Below are 22,865 nucleotides of genomic sequence, written 5' to 3' on the forward strand. Positions count from 1 at the left end.
AACCTTGCATAAAATTCAGATGTCATCAATCCTCCCCAGTGACAAATCTGACTATTCCTGTCTTACATTCTGTCTAACCTTATTCGGTTAACTAGTATTTATAGTAGTACTTTGTGGGGTGCCTGGGTGGCTCAGTCGGTTGAGCGTCCAGCTCCGGCTCAGGTCATGATCTCACGGTTTATGAGTTCAAGCCCCACGTCTGGCTCTGTGATGACAGCTTGGATCCTGGAGCCTGCTTGGATTCTGTGTCTCCCTCTCTCTCTGCCCCTCCCTCGCTGGCACTCAGTCTCTCTCTCTCAAAAATAAATAAACATTAAAAAAAATTAAAAAGAAATAAGATGGTTATCCATGCTGTAGAAAAATTAATAATCATAATGGTAAAAGAATTACTCTCAACTATAAAGCCCTTATTATGTCCCAGACTCACTCTCAGGCACTTCCTATCCATTATCTCATTAAATCCTCACCATCATTCTGTGAGGAAGGAGTCCTTAGACCCACTTTATATATGAGAAAACCAAGGTTCAGGAAAGTAAATAATCTGGCCAAGATCACAGAACTTGGGAGTAGCCAAACTAGGACCGTGAGATGTGGCCCAAAGTCCCTTTAGATTAAAAACTTTATTTACGTATCTTAAATATGATTTGATTCACAAAAAAAGAATTTTCACGCTTATTTTTTAAATTATTAGAATAAAGTATGCCATGTTTGCTTTTTTTTCCCCCTTTCAAGAGGCAGATAGAACCATGTTCTCTTTCTCCCAGGTTTTCTTAAAATTTTAAGAAAAAATCAATTCTGATATAGTTTGTGAGCATTCTAGATTATTAAATAAAATAGTGAAGCTCTGTGAGTTTCAGTCATAAAATGTTTTGCAAAATCAAACCATTTTGCAGTTCTTCTAGATCAATTCTGACCATTTAGCTTGTCTCTCTTAGTTTTCTAAGTCCTTTTAAAAATCCAATACAGGGGCGCCTGGGTGGCGCAGTCGGTTAAGCGTCCGACTTCAGCCAGGTCACGATCTCGCGGTCCGTGAGTTCGAGCCCCGCGTCAGGCTCTGGGCTGATGGCTCGGAGCCTGGAGCCTGTTTCCGATTCTGTGTCTCCCTCTCTCTCTGCCCCTCCCCCGCTCATGCTCTGTCTGTCTCTGTCCCAAAAATAAATAAAAAACGTTGAAAAAAAAAATAAAAAAAAATCCAATACATCTCTCTAAATAATGTTCTTTTGCTTGAGGTAGTTCCTTTTTTCAAGCTCAGAAATGAAACCAGTAAGTATTCTGCCCGTTGCCGGTTTCCTGATGGTCAATTGAAGTCTGAAGTCTGTTCTGTCACCTTTGTTCTCTTTGCCAATATAGTCCCAGGGCTTTCCTCAGTAATTTCATCTAATTCTATAATTCATAGCCTGAGAACACACCCCCTCAAAGAGAATACATTAAAAATACCTTTGTTTACTTAAAGGAACAACTGTATTCCAAAAAGATCTCTTACAAGAGTTTTCTGCCAGGATCTCTTTGTTCCTAGAAAGGCTTCAGAGAACGTGAGAAGCCATCTACCTCTGGATCCCTTTTTCTGATGTGTCTTTTGTTGTCAAAATCTGCCAGGCTTTCTTTCTGTATCATAGAAATCTATGTTTCCCTAATCCAGTATACAAGAGTAGGCATACGTATGAATGAAAAAAAAAACAATCAAATGTAACGGTCTTCTGCATACCGACAGCAATTTTCATTCGTGGAGTAAGAGTGGCCTTGTTTTATAACTCTACAACTAAACTCCCTTTGCTTACTTTTCCGAGAACTACTTAAAATTAATCACGTGTGAACACCAGAGAGAAAATAGCAAGCATCCATTATTGCGTAATGGCAAAGGCTTCATCAATAAATGTCTATCTAATTTATTTGTTTGTTTAGATTTTTTAAGTGTAGCTGACACGCAGTGTTACATTAGGTTCAGATGTACAACACAGTGATTCCATAACTGTATACATTATTCTGTGCTTCTTCCGAGTGTAGCTACCATCTGTCACCATGCAACACTAGCACGATACCATTGATTAGATTCCCTATGCTGTACCTTTGATCACCACGACTTGCTCATTCCATACTCTGCTTCATCCGTTTTGCCCATCCCCCCACCCTTGTTCCCTCTGGCAGCCACCAGTATGTTCTCTGAATTTGTGGGGCTGCTTCAGCTTTTTGTTTCTTTGTTTTATGTTGGTTTTTAGATTCCACGTCTAAGTGAAATCATATGGCATTTGTCTCTCTCCGACTTATTTCACTTCACATAATACCCTCTGGGTCCATCCATGTTGCCACAAATGGCAAGATCTCATTTTTTTATGGCTGAGTAATATTCCTTCGTATATATACCACATCTTTTTTTATCCATTCATCTATCAGGGGACACTTAGCTTTCTTCTGTATCCTGGTTATTGTAATAATGCTGCAATAAATGTAGTGATGCGTACATCTTTTTGAATTAGTGTTTTTATTTTCTTTGGGTAAGTGCAATTCTTAGTGGAATTACTGGATGCAGTATTTCTATTTTTAATTTTTGGAGGAGACTCCATACTGTTTTCCACAGTGGTTGTACCAATTTACATTCCCACCAACAGTGCATGTGAGGGTTTCTTTTTCTTCACATTCTCATCAACACTTGCTTATTTTTTTGTCTTTTTGATGTTAGCCTTACACCAATAGGTATAAGGTGATCATTGAGGTTTTGATTTGCATTTTCCTGATGATTAGTGATGTGCTGAGCATCTTTTCGTATGTCTCTCTTTCATCTGTATATCTTCTTTGGAAAAATGTATATTCAGGTCCCCTGCCCATTTTTAATCAGATTATTTGTTTTACTGGTGTTGGCTTACATAAGGTTTTAATACATTTTAGATATTAACCCCTTATCAGATATACCATTGGCAAATACCTTCTCCCATTCAGTTGGTTCCCTTTTCATTTTGTTGATGGTTCCCTTTGCTGTGCAAAAAGCTTTTTATTTTAATGTGATCCCATAGTTTTGCTTTTGTTTTTCCTTGCCTGAGGAGACCTCATCTAGCAAAATGTTGCTAAGGCTGATGTCAAAGAGATTGCTTACTGCCTATGTTTTCTTCTAGGACTGTGATGGTTTCAGGTTGCACATTCAAGTCTTGCATCCATTTTGAGTTTATTTTTGTGTATGGTATAAGAAAGTGGTCTAGTTCTATTCTTTTGCATATAACTGTCCAATCTGCCCAGCAACATTTATCGAAGAGACAGCCTTTTCCCTACTGTATATTCTTGACTCCATTGTTGTAGATTAATGGACCATATGCATATGGGTTTACTTCTGGGCTGTTTTGTTCTCTTTACCTATGTGTTTGTTTTGTGCCAGCACCATACTATTTTGATTACTATAGCTTTATAGTGTACCTTAATATCTAAGACTGATATCTCCAGCTTTGTTCCTTCTCAAGATTGCTTTGGCTGTTCAGGGTCTTTTGTGGTTCCATACAAAGTTTAGAATTATCTGTTCTAGTTCTGTGAAAAATCTATTGGTATTCAGTATTGATTGCAATCGAATCTGTAGATTGCTTTGAATAGTATGGGAATTTTAACAATATTCTTTGAATCCGTGAGTATGGAATGCCTCCTCATTTATTTGTGTCATCCTAAATTTTTTCCATCAGTGTTTTATTCAGAGTATAGTTCATTCATCTCCTTGATTAAGTTTATTTCTAGGTATTTTATCCTTTTTGGTACAGTTGTAAATGGAATTGTTTTCTTAATTTCATTTTGCTGCTTCATTATTACTTCTAATAGTTTTTGCATGGGTCTTTCGGGTTTTCTATGTATAGTATCATGTCATCTGCAAATAGTGACAGTTTACTTCTTTCTTCCCAATTTGGATGGCTTTTCCTTTTCTTGTCTCATTGCTACAGCTAGGACTTCTATTTTATGCTATTATCTTTCATTTCTAATTATTCTACATCAAATAAAAGTGTAAGAGTAGAAATTCTTGTCTTGTTCTTGATCTTAGAGGAAAAGTTCCCAGTCTTTCACCATTGAGTGTGATGTTTGCTGTGGGTTTATATCATATATGGTCTTTGTTATGTTGAGGTACGTTCCTTAGAACCTACTTTGTTGAGAGTTTTTATCACAAACAGATGTTAAATTTTGTCAAATTTATTTTCTGCATCTATTGAGATTGCAAATTGAGATCATTTTTATCCTTGATTTTGTTAATGTGGTGTATCACTTTGATATATTTCCAGATGTTGAACAGAATAAATCATACTTGATTGTGGTGGAAAGATCCTTTTAACATATTGTTGAATGTGATTTGCTAATTTTTGTTGAGGACTTTTGCATTTATGTTCACCAGGGATATTGGCCTGTAATTTTTTTTTTAAATAGTGTTTTTGGTTTTGGTATCAGGGTAATGCTGATCCCCTAGATTGTATTTGGAAGCTTTTCTTCCTTTTCTATTGTTGGGAATACTTTCAGAGAATAGATATTAACTCTTCTTTAAATATTTGATAGGCTACTTACTTCAGCAGCACATAAACTAAAATTGGAACAATAAATGTTTAACAGAATTCACCATCTGGTCCTGGACATTTTTGGTTTGTTGGAAATTTTTGGTTACTGATTTAATTTCATTACTAGTAATTGGTTTGTTCAGATTTTCTATTTCTTCCTGATTATGTTTGGAAGATTATATGTTTCTAGGAATCCATCCATTACTTCTAAGTTGTCCAATTTGTTGGCATATAATTTTTCATAGTCTTTAATAATATTTTGTAGTTATGGTGTAGGTTGTTATTTCTCTCCTTTTATTTCTGATTTTATTTATTGGGGTCTTTTTTTTTTTTCATGAGTCTGGCGAAAGGTTTATCAATTTTATCTTTTTTTAAATGTTTTGAGTGTGAGAGAGCACAAGTGGGGAAAGGGCCAGAGAGAGAGAAAGAGAGAGAGAGAGAATCCCAAGCAGGCTCTGCACTATCAGCACAGAGACTGACTTGGGACTTGAACTTACAAACTGAGACCATGACCTGAGCTGAAATCACGAGTTGGACACTTATCCAACTGAGCCACCCAGTCAGCCTAATTTTGTTTATCTTTTCCATGATCCAGATCTTGGTTTCATTGGTATTTTCTGTTATTTTTAAATCTCTATTTTATTTATTTACGCTTTGAACATTATTATTTCCTTCCTTCTAGTAACTTTGGGCTTTTTTCTTAAGTATAAGGTTAGATTATTTATTTGAGATTTTCCCTGTTTCTTGAGGTAGGCCTGAATCACTGTAAATTTCCCTCTTGGAACTGCTTTCACTGTGTCCTAAAGATTTTGGACCTTTGTGTTTTTATTTTCACTTGCCTCTTTGTATTTTTTGCTTTCTCTTTAATTTCTTTGTTGACCCATTAGCCTCAACATCTTCGTGGGTTTTTTTCCAGTTTTTTCTTATAATTGAATTCTACTGTCATACTGTTTGGGTCTGAAAAAATATTTGAAATGATTTCAATCTTCTTAAATTTTTAAGATTTGTTTTGTGGCCAGCTTGTGATCTGTCCTCAAGAACATTCCAAGTGCACTTGAAAAGAATGTGTATGCTATTGTTTTGGGATGGAATGTTCTGTATATATCTGCCAAACCCATCGTGTCTAATGTGTCATTCAAAGCCACTGTTCCTTGTTGATTTTCTGTCTGATTGATCTAGCCATTGATGTAAGGGGGTGGCTGTTAAAGTCCTCTCTTATTATTGTATTACTGTCATTTTTTCCCTTTTGTTTCCATTAATAGTTGTATTATGTATTTAATGCTCCAGTGTTGAGTGCATAAATATTTACAGTTGTTATATCCTCTGGTTGGATTGATCTCTTTATCATGCAATGCCCTTCTTTGTCTCTTATTACAGTCTTTGTTTCAAGTCTATTGTTGTCTGATATAAGCATTGATACCCCATTTTTTTTTATTTCCATTTGCATGGAATATCTTTTACATCCCTTTTACTTTCGGTCGTATGTGCCTTTAGGTCTGAATTGACTGCCTTATAGGCAGCATATAGATGGGTCTTGTTTTTGTATCCATTTCATCACCCTTATGTCTTTTGACTGGAGAATTTAGACCACTTAAGGTACTTATTAATAGGATGTACTTATTGCTATTTTGTTAACTGATTGCTGGTTGTTTTTGTGTTCTTCTCTTGCTCTCTTCCTTTGTGTTATACTTGGTCCCCTTTCTCTTTGTTTCTTATGTATCTGTTAATTGGTTTTTGGTTTGTAGTCACCATGAGGTTTATATATGATATCCTAAATATATCGCAGCTCATGTTAAGTTGATGGTCACTTAAAAACAAATACATTCTAAAAGAACTTAATTTTACTTACATGTTTTATGCACATGTTGTCATAGTTTACGTTTTTTTATTTTGTGAGTTCTCTTAACTAATTTTATAGGTGTAGTTGATTTTATTACTTTTGTCTTTAACCTTCATAGTAGCTTTATAAATGATTGTTCTACTACATTTACTGTATATTTACTTTTACTCATGAAGTTTTGTCCTTTCATAATTTTCTCCTAAGTATAGTTTTTTCTCTTCCACTTGAAGAATTTAACATTTTTTGTAATGCCAGTTTAGTGGTGATGAACTCCTTTAACTTTTGTTTGGGAAACTCTCTCCTTCAATTCTGAATGATAATCTTCCCTGGTATTCTTGGTTGTACGTTTTTTCCTTTCAGCACTTGGAAAAGACCATGCCACTCCCTTCTAGCCTGAAAAGTTTCTGCTGAAAAATTAGCTGATAACCTTGTGGGGACTTCCCTTATATGTAACTAATTACTTCTGTCTTGCTGCTTTAAAATTTTTTATCGTTAAACTTTGTCATTAATTATTACATGTCATGGTGTGGACTTTATTGGGTTCATCTTGTGGGGAATTCTCTGAACTTCCTGAACCTGAGTGTCTCTTTCCTTTCCCAAATTAGGAAAGTTTTCTGCCCCTCAATATGGGACCCCTATAATGCAAATATTTGTTTGCTTGATGTTGTCTAAGAGATCTTTTAACCTATCCTCATTGTGTAAACTTGTTTTTTTTCTTTTTGCTGTTCAGCTTGGGTGTTTTCCATTACCCTTTCTTCCCAATCACTGACCTGTTCTGCATCCTGTAATCTGCTGTCAATTTCCTCTAGTATATTTTTCATTTCACTTTTATATTCTCCCACTTTAATTGGCCCTTTGCTAGATTTTATCTTTTTAAGGCTAGCAAGCATTTATAGGACCATTACTTTGAACTCTATCAAGTAGATTGCTTACCTCCGTTTCATTTAGTTTGTGTTCTGAGGTTTTAGCTCGTTCATTTTTTGGAATATAATCCTTTGTCTCCTCATTTTGCTTGACTTTCTATGCTTGTTTACATGAATTCAGCAAAACAGCTATTTCTCCTAAATTTGAAGGAATGATCTTATAAACTGTGTATGCCTGGTAACCTTGGCTGGACTGCTGGAGCTATGGCCGGCATGGACTTGGGGGGTCAGTGCTGGGGCTGCCCTGGTGGGATGACCAGAGCTTAAGTAGGCATAGGTCAGGGTGGTCCTGGTGCTCTTTGTGCAGAGCCTAGCAGGATAGCTGAAGTGAGTATAAGCCAGTGTATCTCAGAGTGTTTTGTGCAGGAGTGCCCTGGGCAGCTAGAGCCAAGGCCGGCATGGGCCGTGGCTTCTCAGGGTCCTATAGGCTAGGGTGCCCTGGCAAGTGATCAGCAGCAAAGTGGTATGTGTCTGGAGTGTTTTGGGGTGCTTTGTGCTGGTGTCACCTTGGCAAGATGACTGGAGCTATAGTGAGCACGGGTATACCAGCATGAGAGTCACCTTAGTGGAACAGCTGGGGCTCTGGTGGGCTCACTGAGGTAGCGGGTCCACTATGGTGCCCAGACCCTGCCCTGGTTCATACTGTCAAGGTGGAAAGAGAACATAAATTGCGGTGCTTGCCAGCCACTCCAATTTAGAGAGATTTTCAGCAGTTCCCTCACTGGTGGAGTTCTAGGATTGGATCCTTTATATTCCAGTTGCCCTTTAAACTGCAACTCTGTTTCGTGGCCCAGGACAGACAAATGTGTTCATGGTTTCTTGGTACTATCCCTCCCTGTTGCAATCCACAGCATTGGAAGCGGGGCGTTCCTGACTCGGTTTCTCTTGCCATTCTCTACCTGGTCTTTTGTTTTGCAGAAGCTGTTCAGGCAACCCTCGGTTCTTCAGGAGATATTGCTAAATACATAAATAAGTGTATATTTGGTATATTCATGGAGGAGGTGGATTCAGGGTCTTCCTACATTGCCATCTTGGACTAGACAAACTCAAAAAATGTCCATTTTAAATGTGAACTCTAAAATTTGCTCACATCCAAGATGCCATAGAGAACGTGATTACTAATGTTCAATTCTAAGCTTATTCAGAATATGAGAAAAATGAGATCTGCTTTTATAAAAAACGGTAACATTGAGACTTCCTAACACCAAGTACAGTAAATTTTGTTATTCTAAAGCCATTAATTTTATTTACTGCTTAATGAGCATATTATATATGCCAGATATTGAATTGGATTTCATCTTTGTTCTTAAAGAATTCATTTCTGTCTCGAGTAGAAGCAGATATGCAAATACTAAAAGAGCAATGCCATGCAATAAATTTCATGATGAATTTTTAGAATAATCTATCTTCCGAGATCTTTTTATTTACAATTTGGTAAGTATTTGTACCTCCATGTGCCAATCTTCTAGAGATAATACATGCATATGAAAGCACAGTTATGGTCTTTTTTTAACAATGTATCCTGGCATTCATTCCCTATCAGTGTATGGAGTTCTGCATCTCTAATTTCTTTACATGGCTGCGCTATACTTTAATAAGTTCCCTGAGGCTGAACGTTTAGGTGATTTTCATATTTACTATTACAAACAGTTCTGTAGTAAATGTTCTTTATGTGATTCATGCATGGACAAGTGTATCTCTGGGGAAAATTCCTAGAAGTACAATACCTAAGCCAAAGGTTATGTGCTTTTATGTTTTTAAGTATTTTATTAATACATTCTTAGTAATTCAGCAAAATTCAATTTACACATGAGTGTCCATGCACCCAGCTTTTTATGTTAGTAAGTGCAAAATACTAGATGAGGAGGAGAGGTAGCATAAAGGGATTTAGAAAATTGCACACATGGACAAGAGGAGCAGGAAGGAGGTGTCATTTTCCCATTATTCAGGGAATAGTTCGTTTCTAACCCTGTAAAAACTTGTACTACTTTCCAGTATTTCGGCTTTGGTATCCGTTATTCTCAATAATGCCTGATCTTAATAAACTAATAATATACTCACCACCTATCATTTCTGTTAATATTTGTGGTTAGCTCTTTTCATTCCCATGGCTCCAGTTAAGTGATGGAATATCTCCATTTAGTCATCCTGTGTCATTCCATCTGAATATCCGCTGATGAACTAACCCAGTTCACCCACTCGGATTTATTTGGTGTTCCCCTCTTCCAGCCCATCACCAGACACATGAATTGTTCCCTCATTTGTGTCCCGTCCATTGTACCCACTCCATTTCTCCTATTCTTCTGCATACTTTCTCTACTACTGGCCAGCCACACCTCTCTCTTCCATCCTTCCTAGTTCGACATTCCAAGTGTTTCTACCTGGAAAAATCTTCCTCATTAGTCTTTATTATGAACATATCATTCAGAGCTCATCACCTCCATACTAAATTTTCTGTACATCCCTCCTATCAGCCTTGTCATAGACTATATCCTGATCCTGACTATATCCTGACTATATCCTGATGGGAAAGAGCCCTTTCCCATCTACCTAACCAGCTCTGCCCATTCTTCAAATTCAGTGCAGGCTCAACATACCCTCTCCAGCTTACAACTGAGCTTTCTTCTCTCTGAATTTATTCCTTGATTCTTTCTTGTTTTATTGAGATATAATTGATAGGCATTACTATTTAAGTTTGAGAAGGTGTACAGCATAATGATGTGAGTTACATATATTGCAAGGTGATTGCCACGGTAAGTTAACATCTATCATTATAGCTACAAAAAAATGAGAACTCTTAGGATTTACTCTTAATTTTCAAATATACTATAAAGCAGTGTTATTGATCTTATAACCAGAGCTTTATATCTTTCAATCACTTTCATCCAATTCCCCTACTCTTTGTGTCTGGTAACCACAAATTTGATCTCTTTTTCTAGGAGTTTGGGATTCTTTTTTTTTTTTTAGATTGTACATGTAAGTGACATCATTCAGTATTTATCTTTCTCTCTCTGACTTATTTTACTTAGCATAAGGTCCATCCATGTTGTTGCAAATGGTAAGCTGTTTTGTTTTGTTTTTTAATGACTGAGTAATATTCCATCGTATGTGAATACCACAACTTCTTTATCCATTCATTCATTGATGGATATTTAGGTTGTTTCTGTGTCTTAGTTATTGTGAATAATGCTCTAATGAACATAAGGAAACAGATATCTCTTTGACCATGATTTTGTTTCCTTTGGATAGAAACCCAGAAGTGGAATTGCAGATCATAGGGTAGTTCTGGGTTTGTTATTGTTTTACATTCCCACCAACAGTGAACAAGGTTCTCTTTTCTTCAAAATCTTGCCAGCATTTATTACCTCTTGTCTTTTTTTATGATAGCCCTTCTCAGACATGAGGTGAGATGTCACTGTGGTTTTGACTTGGATTTTCCTGATTAGTGATAGTGAGCATTTTTTCATATACCTATTGGCTGTCAGCATATTTTCTTTGGAAAAATACCTCTTTATTGTTTGCTACTGATTCGTATGAATTCATTATATATTTTGAATATTAATCCCTTACCTAATATGTGGCTTACAAATATTTTTTCCCATTCTTTAGACTTTTCATTTTTTTTTAATTTTTTAAAAATGTTTATTTAATTTTGAGAGAGGGGCAGAGAGAGAGAGTGACACAGAATCTGAAGCGGACTCCAGACTCTGAGCTGTCAGCACAGAGCCCGATGCAGGGCTTGAAATCACAAACCGTGAGACCATGACCTGAGCCGAAGTCAGATGCTTAACCGACTGAGCCACTCAGGCACCCCTAGATTGTTTTTTTCATGTTAGTGCTGTGCAGAAGTTTAGTCCAATGTAATCCACTTGTTTGTGCTTTAGGGATCCAAAAATAATCATTGCCAAGGTCCATGTCAAGGAGCTTTTTTTCTGTTTTCTTCTAGGATTTTTCTGGTTTCTGGTCTTATATTTAAGTCTTTAATCCATTTTGAGTTAATAGTTGTGAATGGCATAAGATAGGGGGCTAGTTTCATTGGCTTACATGTCTGAAGCCAGTTTTCCCAGCACCAATTATTAAAGAGACTAGCTTTTCTCCATTGAGTGTTCTTGGCTCCATTGTTAAATGTTATGTGACCAAATATATACATGGTTAATTTCTGGGCTGTTGATTCTATTTCATTGATCTATGTGTCTGTTTTTATGTCAGTACTATACTATTTATATTACAAGAGCTTTATAATATAGCTTGAAATCAGGAAGTGTGATGCTTCCCATTTTTCTTAGGATTTTTTGGGCCATTTGGGGTTATTCGTAGTTCCATATAAATTTCAGGTTTGTTTTTCTACTTCTCTAAAAACTGCCATTGGAATCTGGATAGGTTTTGCATTGAATGTGTAGTTGGTTTGGGATCACATGGACATTGAAGCAATATTAATTCTTCCATGAACATGAGATACCTTCCCATTTGTATATGTCTTCCAAGTTCTTTCATTAATGTCTTACACGTTTTTAATGTAGTTATTTTCCTTGATTAAATTAATTTTTAAGTATTTTATTGGTCTTGATACTATTGTAAATGGAATAATTTTATTTTGTATGGATAATTCATTTTTAATGCCTAGAAACACTACTGGTTTTGTATGTTAATTCTGTATCCTGCAACAGATCTAACACTTTTTTGTGTGGGGGGTCTTTAAAATCATGTCATCTGCAAATAGTTTTACTTCTTCATTGTCAATTCTGTGCCTTTTATTTCTTCCCTACTGATTCTTGTCAATGGGGGACATAGGTCATGCATAGTATTTTATACATCTACTGTAGCTACAATACTAAAGTCATAGACTTTATCTATAAAATGAAGGTTTAGGGGAAATGACTCAAGAGTGCTTCTAGGTTTAATAAACAGAGTCCAGAAAACTATGTCATAATTCAGAGTCACACACCTAATGTCAGAGTTGAGACTATAACCCAGGTCTCCTCATTCTGGCACCTGATTTTTTTTTTTTTTTTGTTTTTAGAAGAAACATGTTTCAGGCTTACTACTGATGAAGGGAAAAAATGGTTGTCTTTGCACCCACTTGTGCTGGGAAGCTCTTGTACATTCATAAAATCTTTACATGAGTATGTGGCTAGTTAGGGAAAATATTATTTTGCGGCATTCTCATTATTTGTTAAGAGGAGTTTGAGTTTCCTGTCCTCTCCCTAGATTCAGTCTTATAATCACTCACTTAATGTTAAATACACATTTCTTAAAGTAGAAGCCCTGTAATTTTTGTGAGAATAGGACTGCTGATTATAACAAAGATCATTACCTTCATGTTCTGAATTAGTCCTGAGGGTGGAGTTGCAGTCCTTGTGTGGGGGTCCCAGAGATCACCTGTTCCCTTTCAGGTACACCTAAGGGTTGCCAGTTATCACTGTAAAACCTTTTGCATTTTTACTCAAATCGATGACCCCATCGTCACTGCATCGTGATGCGTTGTGTCCGTAATATACCACAGGCATATTCCATCTTTTGAATTTGTTTCAGGGTGCTACTTGATATGTGGTTCTTATTGATACTCTTGTACAGGAAGAAAAAAGCCATTAGTATTTCATTGGCAGTAAACAAGCCAACCCAGGGCTCTTTGTGAATAACCTCACCTTTCCGAAACTTGTTTTAAGAATGGTTTAGAACAGTTTAAAGTAAATGTACTCTAGACTGGCATCATCTCCTACACCTGTAAAGATAAGACGTATAGCCATTTTTTTACTTTGTTTACTGTGGAATTAAATGCCTAATTTATATCTGAAGCGTGTACCAAAGGATCAGCTGGATTTTTTTCAGTTCCCTTTTCAATTTCTCTGCCACGCATTGCATTCTACAGTACGTACTGAGATGCGTTTTGTTGTCTAGGGGAAACATATCTAATTTCAGATAATCAACATGTAAAAGAATTTGACTGAACTTACTTTGAAAAAAAAAGCATTCCATTTCTTATAGAAGGACTTTTATATGTATTTACGAAGGTAGTTGTCCTGAAAGCTTCTGGATGGCTATCTGAAGAGCCTTCGGCATTCTCTGCTACATCCTGAAAGCATATTCTGTGAGAGCAATAGAACTACTCTATAGCTTCCTTTATTCACTTGTTTGTGAGAAGCAGCTTTGGGGAGGGGCACCTGATCTCTGGCAAATTAGAGAAAATAAGACCAGAAAGAAAGTAAGAAAAATACACGAGGATATGACAATAGATGCCAAGTAAACGGTTAAATCTGTAAGAATACTTGAAAACTTTTGATGTAGTGGAGGATTTCCCTTCAAAATGATGTGTCAAAAATGGACTTGATATTAAGTAGTAAAATGAGTAGGGTGCAGAGCGGTACATATTATATATACACAATTTCAAATAGGAGTCTGCACATATATAAAATATAGAAACATGTTTGTGGGGGCTATCTGGATAGTAGCATTAGAAATGATTTGTATTTCTCTATAAAACGAAAGCTCTACATTTTACAAATGTTTTACAGTACACATGAATTTTTATTCCAATGAGAGAAAAAGAAGGACAGCTTCCTGTGTTGTAACTGATCAGTTTTCAAATCTGATGTGTATATCATAGTCACTCAAATTTTTCAGTGTCGCTCACTCAGAACTTGGAAGGGAGTGTGTGTGTGTGTGTGTGTTCAGCTGTATACTGTGGGGCTGATAATTTACACCGCTGGATTAAAATGCCCTAGAGAACAGTTAGGAGGCATTTCAGCATCTGGGCTTCAGATTCAGGGCCGACCTGGTGTGAATCGCGTGTTCGATCCTTGCCAGCTGTTACTTAAACCTCTCTGTTCCTCCTCCGAGTCTGTTTTGTCATCAGTGCAATAGTGATGGTAATACCTATCTATCCCTGAGGTTAGAGAGAGGTTTGAATCCGCGAGGCTATGAGAAGTGCTGAGGAGAGTGCCTGACCCTACAGCTGTCATTATTACCGACAACCTCCTTGTAAGCCCTGCTGCATGTTGGCTCCCGCAGCCAATAGTGTCTTTCTCTCACTTACAGCCAGTATCCTAACAATGGAATTCTTCATTCTCTGCCGCTGAACACACACGGCTAGAAAGTGCTCTTCTGAGTGATCATCCTTTTGTACCTAGCTTAACGATTACCTCCTCTTACCAAGTATTTCCCCATCTCTGCAGGCAAAGGGAAACTGGCCTCTTCCTAGTCCTTTTATAAAACAGAGGTTGCCAGGCTCATCTTCTACACAATCCCTGCACACGCAAAAAAAAAAAAGGAATAAATGAATGCAAAGTAGCACACTCTGTCGCTCTAGTCAAAAATTGCCAAGTAGATCCTAAAACTTTGAAAAGAGATCTCTAGTACTCAATGCTGGACTATCGCTATTGAAGGATGACAAAGATATGGAGTCCATTTGACATTGGACTGTGGTACATGCTTTAAGCCGGTTATTTGGGACAAAGGCCTTGTTAATAAGTAACTTAATAGTTTCCATTCCCAGAATACAACATCTCTATGATCTACATCAAAATAGTTATTTGCTTCCATTTTACCTACACATAATACCCTCCCCACACATGCAAAAATTAAATTCCACTGTTTGCTTCCGTGCAAATTGATACTGATTTTTTTTTAATTCCTTAGGATTGTAATTGAAAATTATACTCCAGTCTTCGCGCTGTTTTTTAAAAGCTGTTTTTCTATAGGCTAAATAGAATATTGTCCTCTAAAAGATGATGATTATCTTTCTCTTATTTAAAAGAGACTTTGCTGATGTGTAGGTACTTACTATAGAGCTTTTGTACAGTGGCAGTTTACAATCATGTTCTCATCCTTGATGGATGAGGTAACCTCGGTTGTTTTCCTATCATCTCTGGCTAATTCGGGTGTTCTACAAATATTCTCATCATTTAAACTAGATGTCTTACAAATAGTCTCATTTAAACTAGATTTTTAGATTGATTTTTTTCAAATCAACTACCAAAAAAAGTTCGTTTACAGTTTTCCCATATGGTAAAGCCATTTTAAGGTCAGTGCAGAGAATGCCTAATGGAAACAAATGAAGAAAAAAAAAGTTGCTTCTGACATCAGTCAAGTTTTGAAAACCGTAAAATACTACCAACTTAAGGAAAACTTAAACTTTCAGCATCAAAAAGTCCACTGGATCCATGTTTTGAAAGGTGACTGCTTTTGACAAAGTTTCACGCACAGCTACTGTGTTTTGGAATTCATAGTCAATGACAGTGTAGATCAACTTAAGAAATAGCCATCCCTTTCTTAAACAGACTCCAGATTATATGTTAAAGTGCAGTCCAGTACTCTTAGGGGAGGATTAAGTTTGGATTTTTGTTTTAAACAGACGTGATGTTAAGATCTTAACTGGCCGTTCTCACAATACTGCAAAAAGGGGGTGAGCGTCGTAGCGAATTTCCAAAGCAGGTTTTAAGGCTTCTTGCTGGGAGCGCTGTCTGGCCTCACCGTGTGTCTGCTCCTTTCACAGCACGCCATGCCCTTCTGGAGGATCTCCAGCCACTCGGACCTCATGGCCCTACATCACGCCTTGGAACTGGAGTACCTGTAACAGCCACCTAGCACTTTGAAGCCGCACAACTGCCCTGCGACCAGGAACAAACCCAGCAGGCCTGTGTCCTGTGTCCGCGCTGGGATACCCGACTTCGCGATTGCAACTCATTGACGCACAGCTGCTGTCGGTCTTCACCTCTGCCCTTGTGGTCAACGAAGGGCCACACCTATTTCTTCAGAACAGCTGTTGACTCTAGTACTGTGAAGCCAATGAAAATAAGCCATGAGAATGTTCTAGTACAGTGTAATGCGGCTTTGCCGCATTAACTACATGGTTCAAACCTGTGAAGAAAGGACCTGCAAACGCTTACGTTTTTCGCATCTTCAATGTGACGTAAAGAGCTTCTCCGATACAGCAAACTTGATTGCACAACAAAGACTGAAATGTGTTCCCTGAAGACTGGCGAGGGGATTTTTCTTGTAAAGAAAGTTTACTTTTTGGTGTCTCATACCCAGGGTAACCTGTACATCTCTACTTATTTATGAACAGACTTTAAAAAAAAAAAAAAAACAGCTTTATGGAGGTATGACTCAAGCACCGTCCAGTTCACTCGGCCAGACTTTTTTGACAGCAAATAATTGAAGAGACAATATAACACAAGCGATTAAAGGCCTTTGCCTCACGACACAGCAAGTACTTTGAATTTTAGCACATTGCAAAGTAGTTTAAAGTCTGTCTAATTTAAACGTGTAATATGTACATCACTGAGACAATCATGTACAGAGAGAATTTTGGGTGTAAATTTGTAATAATGGATGATTCTTTTACATATCGTTTAGAAAATGATATTGAAAGGTAGCGATGCCTTGATCGTGAAGTAAGAGGCAGTATGTGCACAAAGTCATGCGCGGTGCCTTATCGACGTACTGGTTATAAATATGTAGATAACGGATTTTTTTTTTTTTTTTTAGATAATGTTGTCAAGACCAAAAGCATGGATGTTAATAGGATTTTGTTGTCCAAATTCTTTTTCCATCATCTTTTTTTTTTTAATGCTGTTAGGAGGACCTTGGTAAGATAACACAGCGGTGTCTTAAATCATTTCAAAAAATAAAAAACAAAGTTCCTCCTACCACCTCACCTTTTCATTTTCAACACTAATGTATTATATGTAACTACTTGAAAAAAAAATGATTATACAAATGCTTCTTCCCACAGAAAGAATGTAGATGATCGATAGATATATTTTATTAATAAGATGGCTCATGAATTGGAGACTAGCAAACTTTTGTGTGCTCAGACGATAGGGTCTGCATCTTCTTGATTAGATAAAGGAGGACATTACCACGTCTCTAGAAATGAGCAAAACTTTTTGATTGTTGCTTCTGTTTTCCTCCACACCTTTCCCCGATCCCCACCCTCCCTGGAAAGTTCATTGCGGGCAGTGGACATGGCCCGATCGTCCTCACGGAGGTGATTACTAACCTACAGTGTGCATAAAGCATAAAGCTGGGAAATAAAAATGGTCACCTTTGTTATGTGATAAGACAGTTTCTCCAACAGTGATGAGTTTGGGCACTAAAGACTTCCATTATTATGACATTTTTTAGATGAACTTTATTACATTGGGGGAAAAAAAACACCAGCTTTAACCCAAAGTAGCTAAAGAGCTACTGTATCTTTTTCTGAAGTTTCATGCTGCTGCTAGAATTAGTCACTCGTGAATTTTCCAAACTGCTTAAATTAATCAAATTTGGGTTTTTCTTTTTTGCTTGAAACAAACAGAAGTTGACAATTTTTTAGCCTTTCCATTTTATGTTTTTGTACTCTGCAGATTGGAAAGACAAAGTTTATCTTGGCTTTACTGTATAAAGGTGTGTTGTGTCCACAATCGTGTACAGACTTTTTCTTCAATAATTTTGTGTTTAAGTTAATAAAATTGATTTGTGATGTACTGTAAGCTCCTTGAGTATATTTTCTTATCGCTCATTTGCAAGAAACAGCAGGACCTGGGCTGCATTAGAATGCTTTTGGTCTAACAAAAGGAAGTGGGATAAAGCCATGGTGGTCATAATGGCTTTATCAGTCCTTCAGGGGACTAAACTAGAAAGGGAACAGCTGTTTCTTTGATCACTGGAAGAACAGATGAACAGAAGAGCTCTATACGTCCTCTAAAACTATATAAACTGGACTCTCAACTTTACCGTAGACCAGAACTCAGCATCAAGTATCTTGGATGGCAGAACACCGATTTATCGACTTAAACACCGAGGGGACAGCAATAGAAAGCGGTTTCATCTATAAAGAACACCCACAACATACACCTCTAAAATTTGGCCAGATTGATCGCTGACAGCTCTAAATCCTGGGATTTAATCTTAGAAACACAACATCCATACATACAAACACATGAAAAAGCAAACATGCAGTTGGCTGACTCAATTATCGGGCCCACGATGTCCATTTTTAACAGGCACACACCCAGCCAAGGGGCTTGAGTAATGGAGTGTTTGCGTATGCTCAGACACCCCAAGAATAAAAAAGGTTGGGGTGGGGGTAAGTCTTCAAAGAGAGGCAGGAATGGGGGGGGGGTGGAGAGATTTTTAAGTCTCAAGAAAATAAGGAAAATGGGCAAAATGGAGGGTTTATCCTCCAAAGATAATTTTTTTGAAGCACTGCTTCTAACATGACACCCCCTGACCAATATGTTTAAAGGGCTTCCCTTCGACCATTTATTGGAGCCCAGGTGCTTCTATTTGGCATTTCAAAGTCTCCAAATATAGTACCTACTTTCTTCCCAACATAATCTCTCGTTAGCGCTATGAACAAACCTTCGGTAAGCATGAACTGGACTCTTTAATGGGCCAAACAGCCTAAAGCATCGCTCCCTCATCTTTGTTCAGAGCATTCCCACTTCTGTCAATGACTTCCTCCACCCTCAACCCACCCACACCATGTCCAGCTTTAGTGTCTTCTTTGTTGCAGAGCCTTCTTTCCCACCATGGGACACAGTGTTCGTTCCCTCTGCTGAATTTCTCCCACTCAATGTCCATAGTCTCACTGGAGTTCATATTATTCCCTTAAATAAAGATTCTCTGGGCCCCCACCATGGGGAGCATGGTCCTAGGTGCTAATGAAGCAGCGCCCTGCTCCTGAAGTTGGAGTTTTACATTGGAGTAGGTGGGAAGAGACAAGAATGAGTTAATGAATAAGATGCATTCAGTCAAAAACACTCTTGATGAAAAGACAGGGAACATGAGTGACGGGACGTAAGCTTCTTTGGACAGGGTGGACAGAACCATACTGTATGAACTGAGGCCAACTGCTAAGATACAGGCAGCATATGAAGATCGGGCAGAACACACAGGCCAAGGTCCTCAGAGAAGAATGCTTCTACTTGTGTTCTAGGAGAATCGTGCCCATGGGTCCAAGAAGAGGCCGGTGAGAATTGCACCCATGGGTCCAAGAAGAGAGGACTTTGGAAAGGAAGGGAGACCAGGAAAGCCTCGAAGTCATGGTAAGGGATTTGTATGTCCTAAATGGAATGGGAAGCCATTGAGGGTTTTACACAGGAGTGTGGCCAAGCCTGATATACTCTTTGAAATGATCACTGTGGCTGCTGGGTGGAGAATGGGCTTTGGAAGCGCAAGAGAAGAAGTGGGAAAACAGAGCCAGCTCCTTGACTGCACAGAGCATTTATCAGGGCACTGCATTATTCTGGCTTAGTTAAAAAGATGCAAATGACAGTCCCATCCCAGTCCCTGACCTCAAGCATTCAGATGGTGATTTAACAAGAATCAATTACAATTACGAAACAGGCTTCCGTGATCAGTAGGGATGCATGTGAAGTGGGACTGGTTACAGGCACTGGGGAAGGCAGAACGCTTCCTGCGGAACTGACGTCTAAACAGAGACCTGAAGACTAGAGTTGGCCTGAGCAGAGAGAAGGGGAGAATATGAGAGCGGCCTTGAGTGGAAGGAATGTGGCAAGGGAAAGAGAGAAGAAAGGAAAGCCATGGGACTATGGGACTGAGCATTGTTGAGAATAGAAGTGGCCAGGAGAGGGAAGGGTCAGGGATTTAATTGTCCTTCATCTCAGACTAAACTTCAGGCGTTAGTGCTTTTATTATACATGAACTTAACTCCTCCCCCTTCACAGGAGAAAGAAAAGGAAGGGGATGTGAAGAGAAATTTCAGTCAGGCTCCTGCATTAACACACGCAGCCCAGAACTCTTCACCGTGCCAACGATTCCACATGAGACTTCAAAAGTTAGGTTTAAGTCGTGTCCAGTGGAGCCCCCTTTAGAGATTAGGAAACTTGGGTCAAATGCTTTGCATGAGGTCACAGCCAAATAAGGCAGAATCATGACTCCTTGGATACAATACAGAATCACGGAGAGATCATGAGTTCTCAGGGCAACAAATGTTGGCTTTGCCTCCCTGCTCTATCACTGCATTCCAGGGTGAGCATGGGCAGCCCCTGTCAGTTTTCAACGCACGTTCAGTGTCCTGTCCACACAGTACAATTTCCCAATGATGAGTGAATTTTTAAAAAAATTTTTTTAACATTTGTTTATATTTGAGAGACAGAGCATGAGCGGGGGAGGGACAGAGAGAGAGAGAGAGGGAGACACAGAATCCGAAGCAGGCTCCAGGCTCTGAGTCGTCAGCACAGAGCCCGACGCGGGGCTTGAACCCACGAACCATGAGATCATGACCTGAGCCGAAGTCGGACGCTTAACTGACTGAGCCACCCAGGTGCCCCAAGTGAGTGCTTTTTAAAAAAAAAACCTCAGCACCTCAATTTGCATGTCAATCTTTCAGAAGTTGATTTAAAATCTGTCTTCCAGGGGTACCTGGGTGGCTCCGTCCGTTGAGTGCCCAACTCTTGATTTCAGCTCAGGTCATGATCAAACAAATGGTGGTGGGATTGAGCCTCACTGTCAGTGTGAAGTCTGCGTGGGATCCTCTCTCTCTCCCTCTCTCTCTGCCCCTCCCCTGCCCTCTCTCTCTCAAAATAAATAAATAAACTTCAAAAACCTAAAGTTTGCCTGCCAGTATTTACAAATGTCAACTTTTAGCAGTAACTTACAAAATTTGCTTTTAAATTTTAAAGAGGGCACTTGTTGGGATGAGCACTGGGTGTTCTATGTAAGTGATGAGTCACTAAATTCTACTCCTGAAACCATTATTACACTATATGTTAACTAGGATTTAAATAAAATTTTAAAAAATTAAATATTTTAAAGAATAAGTATTTGAATATGACCCGGACGTTTCCCAATTGAAATGAATATAAAGGAGGCCATTTGCTTAACAGAATGTGGAGGTGATGCCACGGATGTTGTGTGTTCACATAAGACATGCGAGAAATCTCCTTCCAGACCCTGGAACTTACCCACACTACACGCAGTTATGAAAGCTTCAACTGGAATTGTCCCGTCCATCCCATTCAGGATAGTTTTTTGACAACCCAAAAGGACGGAGGTAGTAAAAGCACTTCTCTCGGTGTCTCTCAGAATGTTTCCATTTCTCTCTATTCTGTGCAATTACACAAACTGACAGGATAACTTGTGGCAGAAGAAATGAAAGGGTTTGTAATTTAGGAAACCTTTGGCCCCACTGACTGAAAGCAGGTTGTTTGTAAAAAGGAAATCCTGACCTCAGCTAACTGGCAAACTCTGTCAGAAGCAATAGAAGGGAGCGAAGGAGAAAGAACAGCGCCCGGGATTTTTATTGGCCACAGAAAAAAAATGGATGCTCTGCCAGAGGAAAGCCCTTCGAAGAGAACTCTCCGGTGGGGGAACAAGACATGTTCAGTGTTACTGAGTGTGTGACTGCACAATTGCATGGCGGCTCTGTTCTGGTTTTGTGGGCTGGTTTGACTGGAGGAGTTTGCTGCACAGGACTATAGCTAGACTGACAAGCCCAAAGATGGTTTCTTCCATTTAGCTGAAGGTGAAGTCCTGCTTCTCCTACAAGCACTCTGTGGCCTGCCCTATCTTCTGTCTTGGCTTGACACAAAGCTCCAACAAGCACAATGGAGTGTGCCCCAGGTGTGCAAGGAGATAAGCTGCATAATGTTTTTCACGTCAGTGCTGTCCAGCAACTCACCCCCCACTAACTTCCTTCTTCCATGCGCTATTTGTTTGGCAGGACTCTGCAGTGACTTCTGGGTAACTCCATAAAAGAAGGAGGTCTCTGCAAGTTCTACTTTCCTTATTCCAGCGGTTTTCGATTAGCTGCCCATTGAAATCACCTAAGTGCTTTGAAAAACACTCATGCTTGAGCCCCACTTCAGAGATCTAATTTGCCTTGGGTGGGGCTTGAGCGGCAGCCAAGGTAAGAAGCCGTTGTTTCATGTCAACCAGGTGTATGCGAGAGTGACCTCCACTGTAGTCGATTCCTGGCAGGTCTGGACAATTTGGGAAGTGTGTTTTCCAGCTTTCAGTTTTTCCTTTCCAATCCAGTGTGATCGCCATTTGGCTATGCCTATATTTCTGAAACCCTTATGACTCCAACTCAAGCCAACACCTGGGGGGTTCTTACTATGACTAAAAAGTTCTGTCCAATGCCAGGGGTGTCCCCAAAGGGCTGGCCATCTGGTGGAGAAAGAGATATATGCTAAAAGGCAGACCGTGATGAAGGCCTCACTAGATTGTAGAACACCTGCAACCTGTGGGTGCGAAGGCTGCAAAGAATTTTAATTTATGATGGAAGCCCGGAGGGTACAGCAGTGAATGTTGGCTGGGGAGATAGAAGAAGTCTCACTGAAGAGCTAATATTTTTGCTGGCTTAAATGGAAAAAGAAAAATAATTCTGACAGACTCCTAAACCAGGTCCTCCCCTGGATTAACAAGAGAAATATATAGTAACCACAGGCTGAAAGACAGTGGGAGGTGGCTGCAATAATCCAAACGAAACGTAATGAGGATCTGTCCTATGGCAGCCCCGAAGACAGAAATATGGAACCAACATAGTAGATGTCCCAGGAGCAGTGCTAGTCATGACTGGATGGGGTAGGCTTCCAAGATGCCTTGGCTACCCCCACTTCTACACCCCAAACTGCAAAGGGT

General features: G+C 38.9%; 1 protein-coding gene across 14 annotated transcripts in view; it reads left to right on the forward strand.

Moving 5' to 3' along the window:
- EYA1 (EYA transcriptional coactivator and phosphatase 1) overlaps positions 1-17,749 on the forward strand; it is a 349,308-nt gene extending 331,559 nt beyond the window's left edge. For all 14 annotated transcript variants that reach the window (XM_053208728.1, XM_053208730.1, XM_053208729.1 and 11 more), the window contains one exon: positions 15,766-17,749. In XM_053208728.1, coding sequence (XP_053064703.1) covers positions 15,766-15,846 — 81 coding nt within the window. In that variant the 3' untranslated portion in view covers positions 15,847-17,749. The remainder of the gene's footprint in view (positions 1-15,765) is intronic.
- The last annotated feature ends 5,116 nt before the right edge of the window (positions 17,750-22,865 follow it).

Source organism: Acinonyx jubatus, chromosome F2 (assembly GCF_027475565.1).
Source record: "Acinonyx jubatus isolate Ajub_Pintada_27869175 chromosome F2, VMU_Ajub_asm_v1.0, whole genome shotgun sequence".
NCBI lineage: Eukaryota > Metazoa > Chordata > Mammalia > Carnivora > Felidae > Acinonyx > Acinonyx jubatus.